The following is a 12126-nucleotide window of genomic DNA, read 5'->3' as shown; positions in this document are numbered from 1 at the left end:
ATTTAGAGAAGAGCTAACACCTATCCTCCTCAAACTCTTCCAAAATATAGCAGAGGGAGGAACACTCCCAAACTCATTCTACGAGGCCAACATCACCTTGATACCAAAACCAGACAAGGATGTCACAAAGAAAGAAAACTACAAGCCAATATCACTGATGAACATATATGCAAAAATCCTCAACAAAATACTAGCAAACAGAATCCAACAGCACATTAAAAGGATCATACACCATGATCAAGTGGGCTTTATTCCAGGAATGCAAGGATTCTTCAATATACGCGAATCAATCAACGTGATACACCATATTAACAAATTGAAGGAGAAAAACCATATGATCATCTCAATAGATGCAGAGAAAGCTTTCGACATAATTCAACACCCATTTATGATAAAAACCCTGCAGAAAGTAGGCATAGAGGGAACTTTCCTCAACACAATAAAGGCCATATATGACAAACCCACAGCCAACATTGTCCTGAATGGTGAAAAACTGAAAGCATTTCCACTAAGATCAGGAACAAGACAAGGTTGCCCACTCTCACCACTCTTATTCAACATAGTTTTGGATGTTTTAGCCACAGCAATCAGAGAAGAAAAGGAAATAAAAGGAATCCAAATCGGAAAAGAAGAAGTAAAGCTGTCACTGTTTGCAGATGACATGATACTATACATAGAGAGTCCTAAAGATGCTACCAGGAAACTACTAGAGCTAATCAATGAATTTGGTAAAGTAGCAGGATACAAAATTAATGCACAGAAATCTCTAGCATTCCTATACACTAATGATGAAAAATCTGAAAGTGAAATCAAGAAAACACTCCCATTTACCATTGCAACAAAAAGAATAAAATATCGAGGAACAAACCTACCTAAGGAGACAAAAGACCTGTATGCAGAAAATTATAAGACACTGATGAAAGAAATTAAAGATGCTACAAATAGATGGAGAGATATACCATGTTCTTGGATTGGAAGAATCAACACTGTGAAAATGACTCTACTACCCAAAGCAATCTACAGATTCAATGCAATCCCTATCAAACTACCACTGGCATTTTTCACAGAACTAGAACAAAAAATTTCACAATTTGTATGGAAACACAAAAGACCCTGAATAGCCAAAGCAGTCTTGAGAACGAAAAATGGAGCTGGAGGAATCAGGCTCCCTGACTTCAGACTATACTACAAAGCTACAGTAATCAAGACAGTATGGTACTGGCACCAAAACAGAAATATAGATCAATGGAACAGGATAAAAAGCCCAAAGATAAACCCACGCACAAATGGTCACCTTATCTTTGATAAAGGAGGCAGGAATGTACAGTGGAGAAAGGACAGCCTCTTCAATAAGTGGTGCTGGGAAAACTGGACAGGTACATGTAAAAGTATGAGATTAGATCACTCCCTAACACCATACACAAAAATAAGCTCAAAATGGATTAAAGACCTAAACGTAAGGCCAGAAACTATCAAACTCTTAGAGGAAAACATAGGCAGAACACTCTATGACATAAATCACAGCAAGATCCTTTTTGACCCACCTCCTAGAGAAATGGAAATAAAAACAAAAATAAACAAATGGGACCTAATGAAACTTCCAAGCTTTTGCACAGCAAAGGAAACCATAAACAAGACCAAAAGACAACCCTCAGAATGGGAGAAAATATTTGCAAATGAAGCAACTGACAAAGGATTAATCTCCAAAATTTATAAGCAGCTCATGCAGCTCAATAATAAAAAACAAAACAACCCAATCCAAAAATGGGCAGAAGACCTAAGTAGACATTTCTCCAAAGAAGATATACAGACTGCCAACAAACACATGAAAGAATGCTCAACATCATTAATCATTAGAGAAATGCAAATCAAAACTACAATGAGATATCATCTCACACGTCAGAATGACCATCATCAAAAAATCTACAAACAGTAAATGCTGGAGAGGGTGTGGAGAAAAGGGAACACTCTTGCACTGCTGGTAGGAATGCAAATTGGTACAGCCACTATGGAGAACAGTATGGAGGTTCCTTAAAAAACTACAAATAGAACTAACATATGACCCAGCAATCCCACTACTGGGCATATACCCTTAGAAAAGCATAATTCAAAAAGAGTCATGTACCAAAATGTTCATTGCAGCTCTATTTACAATAGCCCGGAGATGGAAACAACCTAAGTGTCCATCATCGGATGAATGGATAAAGAAGATGTGGCACATATATACAATGGAATATTACTCAGCCGTAAAAAGAAACAAAATTGAACTATTTGTAATGAGGTGGATAAACCTGGAGTCTGTCATGCAGAGTGAAGTAAGTCAGAAAGAGAAAGACAAATACCGTATGCTAACACATATATATGGAATTTAAGAAAAATAAATGTCATGAAGAACCTAGAGGTAAGACAGGAATAAAGACAGAGACCTACTAGAGAATGGACTTGAGGATATGGGGAGGGGGAAGGGTAAGCTGTGACAAAGCGAGAGAGTGGCATGGACATATATACACTACCAAATGTAAAATAGCTAGTGGGAAGCAGCCGCATAGCACAGGGAGATCAGCTCGGTGCTTTGTGACCACCTAGAGGGGTGGGATAGGGAGGGTGGGAGGGAGGGAGACCCAAGAGGGAAGAGATAGGGGGACATATGTATATGTATAACTGATTCACTTTGTAATAAAGCAGAAACTAACACACCATTGTAAAGCAATTATACTCCAATAAAGATGTAAAAAAAAAAAAAACCAACCACAATAAGGCATCACCTCACACCAGTCAGAATGGCCATCATCAAAAAATCTACAAACAACAAATGCTGGAGAGGGTGTGGAGAAAAGGGAACCCTCTTGCACTGTCAGTGGGAATGTAAATTGATACAGCCACTATGGAGAATAGTATGGAGGTTCCTTAAAAAACTAAAAATAAAACTACCATATGACCCAGCAATCCCACTACTGGGCATATACCCTTAGAAAAGCATAATTCAAAAAGAGTCATGTACCACAATGTTCACTGCAGCTCTGTTTACAATAGCCAGGACATGGAAGCAACCTAAGTATCCATCGACAGATGAATGGATAAAGAAGATATGGCACAAATATACAATGGAATATTACTCAGCCATAAAAAGAAATGAAATTGAGTTATTTGTAGTGAGGTGGATGGACCTAGAGACTGTCATACAGAGTGAAGTAAGTCACAAAGAGAAAAACAAATACCGTATGCTAACACATATATATGGAATCTAAAAAAAAAAAAATGGTTCTGAAGAACCTAGGGACAGGACAGGAATAAAGATGCAGATGTAGAGAATGGACTTGAGGACATGGGGAGGGGGAAGGTAAGCTGGGACAAAGTGAGAGAGTGGCATGGACATATATACACTACCAAATGTAAAATAGATAGCTAGTGGGAAGCAGCCACGTAGCACAGGGAGATCAGCTCGGTGCCTTGTGTCCACCTAGAGGGGTGGGATAGGGAGGGTGGGAGGGAGATGCAAGAGGGAGGAGATATGGGGATATATGTACATGTATACCTGATTCATCTTGTTATACAGCAGAAACTAACACACCACTGTAAAGTAATTATACTCCAATGAAGATGTTAAAAAAAAAAGAATGATCAAAATAGAAAATTACCATTTGGCAAACTGTCAGGTCTGAGAGTTAATTTTATCCTACTTACAAACTAATAAGTTAGCCTGATACCACTTCATAGATGGTGGCCAAAAACAGACTCCTGGATCAGAGACAAAGGACTTTATCACTTACAGCATAGCAAACAGCATAAGCATCATTTTATTTCCATCAGTTCTCCTTGTTCTCGAGTTCCATGGGGGCAACATAATACAGCCCTCATGAAAAGGATTAGTGCTCTTATAAAAGAGATACCACAGAGACCCCCAGCCCCTTCCACTATATGAAGACACAGAAAAAAGGCACTGGCTGTGAACCAGGAAGAAGACCCTCACCTGACCAGGCCTGCACCTTGATCTTGCACTTTCCAGCCTCCAGAACAGGAGTATGGCAAGGATGCCCACTTTCACCACTTCTGTTCAACATAGTACTGAAAGTTCTAGCCAGAACAATTAGGCAGGAAAAGAAATAAAAGGCATCCGGATTGGAAAGGAAGAAGTAAAATTATCTCTGTTTGCAGATGATATGATCTCATATGTAGAAAACCCTAAAGACTCCATAAAAAAGCTGTAGAACTAATAAATGAATTTGGCAAAGTAGCAGATTAAAAAGTTAACACGAGGGCTTCTCTGGTGGCGCAGTGGTTGAGAGTCTGCCTGCCGATGCAGGGGATATGGGTTCGTGCCCTGGTCTGGGAAGATCCCACATGCCGCGGAGCAGCTGGGCCCGTGAGCCATGGCCACTGAGCCTGTGCGTCCGGAGCCTGTGCTCCGCAACGGGAGAGACCACAACAGTGAGAGGCCCACATACCGCAAAAAAAAAAAAAAAAAAAAAAGTTAACACGAAAAAATCAGTTGCATTTCTATACACCAATAATAAACAATCTGACAAGAAATTTAAAAATAATTCCATTTACAATAGCACCAAAAAACTTAGGAATTAATTTAACCAAGGAGGTGAGAGACTCATACAATGAAAAGTACAAAATATTGCTAAAGGAAATTAAAAAGGATATAAATAAATGGAACACATCCCATATTCATGGATTAGAAGACTCAATATTGTTAAAATGGCAATACTACCCAAAGCAATCTGTAGATTCAATGCAATCTCTAACAAAATTCCAATGATATTTTTTGCAGAAATAGAAAAACCTATCCTAAAATTCATATGGAGTCTCAAGGGACCCTGTATATGTCCTAAAACAACCTTGAAGAAGAACAAAACTGGAAGACTCACACTTCCTAATTTCAAAACTACTACAAATCTATGGTAATCAAAACAGTATGAAAAACAAAAAAACAGTACGGTATTGGCATAAAGACAGACATATTGACCAATGGAATAGAATAGGGAGCTCAGAAATAAACATCTATGGTTAAATGATTTTTGACAAGGGTGCCAAGACCATTCAATGGGGGGAACAATCTTTCCAACAAATAGTGCTGGGAAAACTGGATATTCACATGAAAAAGAATGAAGCTGGACCCTGACCTAACATCTTATACAAATATTAATTCCAAATAGGTCAAGGACCTATATGTAAGACCTAAAACAATAAAACTCTTAGAATAAAAAGGACAAAAGCTGCAAAACATTTGATTTGGCAATGATTTCTTGGATATGACACCAACGGCACACATAACAAAATAAAAAACAGACAAGTTGGATTTCATGAAAATTTTAAAATGTTGTTCATCAAGAAACAGTATCCACAGAGTAAAAAGGTAACCCACAGAATGAGAGAAAATATTTTCAAATCATATATCTGATAAGGGATTAATATTCAGAATATACGGAGAACTCCTAAAACTCAACAACAACAACAAAAAAACCCAATTCAAAAATGGTCAAAGGACTTGAATAGATATTTCTCCAAAGAAGATATACAAATAGAAAATAAGCACATGAAAGGAGTTCAACATCACTAATCCTAAGGGAAATGCAAATCAAAATTACAATGAGATACCCACCTCATACCCATTAGGATGGCTACTATCAGAAAACAACAAGTGTTGATGAGGATGTTGAGAGATTAGAACACTTGTGCACTGTTGGTGGGGATGTAAAATGGTACAGCTACTGTGGAAAACAGTATGATGGGTCCTCAAAAAATTAAAATTGGAATTACTATATGACCCAGAAATTCCACTTCTGGGTATATACCCAAAAGAATTGAAAGTAGGGTCTCGAAGAGATATTTGTACACCCGTTTCATGGCAGCATTATTCACAATAGCTAAAACATGGAAACAGCCCAAGTATTCATCAATGGATGCATGGATAAGCATAATGTGGTATATACCATCAATGGAATGTTGTCCAGCATTAAAAAGGAAGGAAATTCTGCAATATGCTATAACACGAATGAAACTTGAGGACGTCTGCTAAGTGGAATAATTCAGTCACAAAAAGACAAATACTGTATGATTTTTGTTATGTATATATATATATATATATATATATCTTTACATATATAGGGATGTGTGTGTGTGTGTGTGTGTGTGTGTGTGTACGTACAGGCATACCTTGGAGATACTGCAGACCACTCCAATAAAGTGACTATCACAACAAAGCAAGTCACACAAATTTTTTGGCTTCCCAGTGCATATAAAAGTTATGTTTACACTGTAATGTAGTCTACTAAGTGTGTGATAGCATTATTTGTTAAAAAAAAAATACACACCTTAATCTAAAAATACTGCTAAAAACTGCTATCATTTGAGTCTTCAGTGAGTTGTAATCTTTTTGCTAGAGGAGCGTATTGCTGATATCTGATGACTGATCAGGTTGCTGAAGGCTGGGGTGGCTGTCACAATTTTTTAAAAATAAGGCAGTGATGAAGTTTGCTGCATCAATTGAGTATTCCCATCGTGAACGATTTCTCTGTAGCGTGCAATGCTGTTTTATAGCATGTTACCCACAGTAGAACTTCTTTCAAAACTGGAAACAGTCCTCTTAAATCCTGCTGCTGCTTTATCAACTGAGTTTATGTAATATTCTAAATCCTTTGTTATTTTAACAATCTTCACAGCATCTTCACCATGCATAGGTTCCATTTCAAGAAACCACTTTCTTGGGAGTTCCCTGGTGGTCCAGTGGTTAAGACCCCTTGCTCTCAATGCAGGGGGCCCAAGTTTGATCCCTGGTCAGGGAACTAGATCCCGCATGCCACAACTAAGAGCCCACATGCCACAACTAAGTGCCCACATGCCGTAACTAAAAAAATAGCCCACATGACCCAGTGCAGCCAAAATAAATAAATAAATATTTTTTTAAAAGTAAAGAAGAAAAAAGAAACCATCTTCTTTCCTCAACCATAAGAAGCAACTCCTCATTCATTAAAGTTGTATCTGGAGGTTACAGCAATGCAGTCACATCTTCAGACTCCCACTTCTAATTCTAGCTCTCTTGTTTCCACCACGTCTGCAGTTACTTCCTCCACTGAAGTCTTGAACCCATCAAAGTCATCCACGAGGGTTGAAATCAACTTCTTCCAAACTCCTATTAGTGCTGATGTTTTGACCTCTTCCCATAAAGTACAAATATTTTCTTAACGTTCTTAATAGCATCTAGAATGGTGAATCCTTTCCAGAAGGTTTTCTTCTTTTTAAAAAAAAAATATATATATATATATTTATTTTTGGTTGTGTTGGGTCTTTGCTGCTGTGCATGGGCTTTCTCTAGTCGTGGCAAGAGGGGGCTACTCTTAGTTGCGGTGCGCGGGCTTCTTATTGCGGTGGCTTCTCCTGTTGCAGAGCACGGGCTCTAGGCGCACGGGCTTCAGTAGTTTTGGCACGTGGGCTCAGTAGATGTGGCTCACAGGCTTTAGAGCACAGGCTCAGCACTTGTGGCGCACAGGCTTAGCTGCTCCGCAGCATGTGGGATCTTCTTGCACCAGGGCTTGAACCCATGTCCCCTGCAATGGCAGGTGGATTCTTAACCACTGCACCACCAGGGAAGTCCCCAGAAGATTTTCAATTGACTTTGCCCAAATCCATCAGAGGAATCACTGTCTATGGCGGCTATAGCCTTATGAAATGTATTTCTTAAGTCATAAGACTTGAAAGTCAAAATTTCTCCTTGATACATGGACTGCAGAATGGATGTTGTGTTAGCAGGCATGAAAACTTTAATCTCATTGTACATTCCATCAGAGCTCTTGGGTGACCAGGTATATTGTCAGTGAGTAGTAATATTTGGAAAGGAATCTTTTTCTGAGCAGTAGGTCTCAGTGGGCTTTAATTACTCAATAAACTATATTATAAACAGATGTTCTATCATCCAGGCTTTGCTGTTCCATTTATAAACCGTAGGCAGAATAGATTTCACATAATTCTTAAGGGCCCTAGGATTTTCAGAATGGTAAATGAGCACTAGTTTCAAATTAAAGTCACCAGCTGCATTAGCCCCTAACAAGAGAGTCTGCCTGTCCTTTGAAGCTTTGAAGCCAGGCACTGACTTCTCCTCTCTAGGTATAAGAGTCCTAGACAGCATCTTCTTCCAATATAAGGCTGTTTAATCTACACTGAAAATCTGTTGCTTAGTGTAGCCACCTTCATTAATTATCTTCGCTAGATCTTCTGGATAACTTGCTGCAGCTTCTGCATCAGCACTTGGGGCTTCACCTTGCACTTTTACATTATGGAGATGGCTTCTTTCCTTAGACCTCGTGAACCAACCTCAGCTAGCTTCAAACTTTTACTCTGCAGTTTCCTTACCTCTCTCAGCCTTCATAGAATTGAAGGGAGTTAGGGCCTTCCTGTGGATTAGGCTTTGATTTAAGGGAACGTTGTGGCTGGTTTAATCTTCTAACCAGGCCACTAAAACTTTCTCCATATCATCAATAAGGCCGTTTTGCTTTTTTATTTGTGTGTTCACTGGAGTAGCTCTTGTAATTTCCTTCAAAAACTTTTCCTTTGCATTCACAACTTGGCTAACTGGCACAGGAGGCCTAGCTTTCAGCCTGTCTCAAACTTCGACATGCCTTCCTCACAAAGCTTAATTATTTCTAGCTTTTAACATGAGAGACATGCGACCCTTTCTTTCACTTGAACACTCAGAGGCCACTGTAGAATTATTAATTGGCCCTGTTTCAAAATTTTTGTGTCTCAGACACCAAGGGGGGAAAGTGTGGGGGGGCGTTATGAATTGGGAGATTGGGAATGACATGTATACACTAATATGTATAAAATGGATAACTAATAAGAACCTGCTGTATAAAAAATAAAATTCAAAAAAAATAAAATATGAAATATAAAAAAAAAAATTTGTGTGTCTCAGAAAATAAGGAGGCCCAAGGAGAGGGAGAGAGATGGGGAAATGGCTGGTAGATGGAGCAGTCAAAATGCCCACATTTATTAAGCTCACCATCTCATGTGGGCAGGTTTCATGGTGCCCCCAAATAATTACAACAGTAACATCAAAGATCACTGATCACAGGTCACCATAACAAAGATAATAATAATGAAAAAATTTGAAATATTGCAAGAATTAGTAAAATGTGACACAGAGACATGAAATAAGCAAATGGTGTTAGAAAAATGGTACCAGTAGACCTTCCTCAATGCAGGGTTGTCACAAACCTTCAATTTGTAAAAAGCGGAATATTTGTGAAATGCAATAAAATGAAGTGCAATAAAACGAGGTATACCTGTACTATACACACACACACACACACACACACACACCACAGAGAGACAGAGAAAGAGAGAGAGAGAGGTACTTTAAGGGATTGGCTCACGTGACCGTGGAAGCTTGGTGAGTTCAAAATCTGCAGGATAGGGCAGCAGACTGGAGACCCAGGGAAGAGCTGCAGTTCAAGTCCAAAGGCAGTCAGCTGGCAGAACTCTGTCTTGCTAGGGGGAGGTAAGGTTTTTGTTCTATTAAGGTCTTTAACTGATTGAATGAGGCCCACACATGTTATATAGCATAATCTGCTTTACTCAAAGTCCACTGAGTTAAGTGTTAATCGTATCCAAAACACACCTTCACAGAAACATCCAGAATAATGTTTGTCCATATATCTGTGTACTGTGGCCCAGTCAGGTTAACACATAACCATCACAAGTCCACCCCTTGTCTAGTTGGCACTCGTATGCATCTCCTCAAATTTAATAATCGAATAAAGACAGTAACGAGGTCATAATTTTGCCTAACATGATACAACTCTCCTGCATAGACAACTGAAAACACCCTAACCCTTTCCCCAGAAGAGGATGCAATGTCCTTGGGTGATGTTTATTCTTCCTCCTGATATCCCATAACTTAAAAACTATGCTATAAAGTTAACAATAAATACTATGACATAAAGTCAATAATGTTACATGATTATGTTACATGATAAAGGAATGAGAGAAGAAAACAAAGATATTTGCTCAAGACACACGCACATGTATTAATAATAACATAAGGAAAAAATACTCGACAAATACAGTCCTCGTTTCTGTAACTGGTCGTGTGGTTGCTGATGGTATTTAGAACTACCTTCTCCTACTCCCATACGGTGTTCCTGTTGCCCTCAGCAAGCACTTCAGCAAGTCACAGTTCTTTATTAGTTGGAGTGGCCCAAATCTTCATGCCTGAAGGGTCCTGGGCCATTAGTAATCCTGCCTAAATTGAGTCGTTATAGTTTTCCACTGACTTTAATCACAGGCATGGTAATACTAAGAGACACCCTGTGGGATCTCTTGTATCCCAGACATATCTGTGTTGTGGAGGAGTAGTCCAATTTCCCTTTGTTTTTTTTGTTGTTGTTGTTGCTGTTTTTGTCTGCACCGTGCAGCTTGCAGCATCCCAGTTCCCTAACCAGGGATGGAACATGGGGCCCTGCAGTGAAAACGCTGAGTCTTAACCACTGGGTGCCAGGGAATTCCTCAATTTCCCTTTGGTAGTCAGGATCAATCACCCCAGTCAGCCCAGTAAAACTCTTCTTTCCCTGTTGACCCAGAGGCATGAGGAGCTCAAAGTGGCTGAGTGGCAGTATTAATTTCCAGTTCCATGGAATTATTATTGTGTCTCCTAGTAGAAGCATTTCTCCCTTTGGAACAAAGACCTGTAGGCTAGTAGAACATAAGGTCATGAGGACAGGTAGCGAAAATTTTACTAGTGGATCACTAGGGGTGCCACTCTCATTTCTACTCCTAGATACCTATGAATCCTGGCTGTGGGAGCAACAGCACTGTATATTGGACATTGATTCAGAGCATATAAGCCTCCTGGAGAACTCTTTCCCAGCCCTGCAAGGGACTGCCACCTAGCTAGCCCAATAACTGAGTCTTCGAAAAGCCATTCTGCCATTCTATCAAGCTGCTTCAGGAGGGTGGGGAACATGGTAACATCAGTGAATTCCATGAGCATGGGCCCATTGCTGCACTTCCTTTGCTATCAAATGAGTTCTTTGAACAGAAGCAATGCTGTGTGGAATACCATGATGGTGGATAAGGCATTCTCTAAGTCCACGGATGGTAGTTTTGGCAGAAGCATTGTATGCAGGGAAAGCAAATCCATATCCAGAGTGTCTATTCCAATAACAAAACGTTGCCCCTTCCATGACAGACGTATGGTGCAGTGTAATCAACCTACCACCACGTAGCTGGCTGATCACCCCAGAGAATGGTGTCATATCAGGGACTGAGTGTCGTATCACTCAATCTCAGTGCTCACATTGAGCACTCAGCGGTGGGGGTAGTCAAGTTAGCCTTGGTGAATGGAAGCCCATGTTGCTGATCCCACGCATAACCTCCATCCCTGCCCCCAGGGCCACTTTTTTCATAACTTCACTGGGCAATGACAGGGATGGCTAGGGAAGGAGGCCAACTGGTATCCACAGAATGAATTATTCTAGCCACTTACGAAAATCTTCCTCTGCTGAGGTCACCCTTTGGTGAGAATTCACATGGGACACAAATATCTTCACGTTGTTCACCCATTCAGAGAGGTCAATCCATGTATCTCTTTCCAAGACTTCCTTGTCACCAATTTTCTAATCATGTTTCTTCCAAGTCCATGACCATCCAGCCAAAGCACTGTCCATAGCCCATGAACTGGCATATAATCACTCATCAGGCCTTTTCTCTTTCTAAGCAAAATGAAAAACCAGTTGCATTGCTTGAAGTTCTGCCCACTGGGAGGATTTCCTTTTACCATTATCCTTCAGGAATGTCCCAGAAAGGATCTATAGTACTACAGCTGTCCACTTTTAGGTGGAGCCTGCATGTCCTGAAGAACCATCAGTAAACCAGGCCCAAGTTTTCTCATCCTCTGTCAACTGATCACAGGGAACTTCCTATGAGGCCATAGGTGCAGGCTGAGAGAGAGAAGGTAAGATAGCATGAGTTGGGATCATGGATATTTAGGCCACTTCTTCATGCAACTTACTTGTGCCTCCAGGGCCTACTGAGACTTTAGTCTAGTTACAGCTTCAGAAGCAAAAAGGGGTGAGTCCTGAAGAGAATCACCAGTATTTTGCAAGGCAACTGCCTCAGCGGAGG

The 12126-nt window shown here is 40.0% G+C and overlaps 1 protein-coding gene across 3 annotated transcripts in view; it reads right to left on the bottom strand.

Moving 5' to 3' along the window:
• The window catches only part of PSPH (phosphoserine phosphatase), a 57663-nt gene that overhangs the window by 39801 nt on the left and 5736 nt on the right, over positions 1-12126 (bottom strand). For 2 of the 3 annotated variants that reach the window (XR_002646655.2, XM_089895846.1), the window contains exon 2: positions 9360-9492. Coding sequence is in view for 1 of the 3 variants with exons in the window: in XM_089895846.1 (XP_089751972.1) it covers positions 9360-9492 (133 nt within the window). In the remaining 2 variants the exon portion in view is untranslated. The remainder of the gene's footprint in view (positions 1-9359; positions 9493-12126) is intronic. The other variant, XR_016387779.1, reaches the window with a different exon arrangement.

Source organism: Delphinapterus leucas, chromosome 15 (genome assembly GCF_059928025.1).
Source record: "Delphinapterus leucas isolate spDelLeu-1000000601 "Yukka" chromosome 15, BTC_Dleu_Yukka2, whole genome shotgun sequence".
NCBI classification, from domain to species: Eukaryota; Metazoa; Chordata; class Mammalia; order Artiodactyla; family Monodontidae; genus Delphinapterus; species Delphinapterus leucas.
The sequence above is the reverse complement of the archived record's forward strand: the minus strand, read 5'-3'. Positions and strand labels throughout refer to the sequence as shown.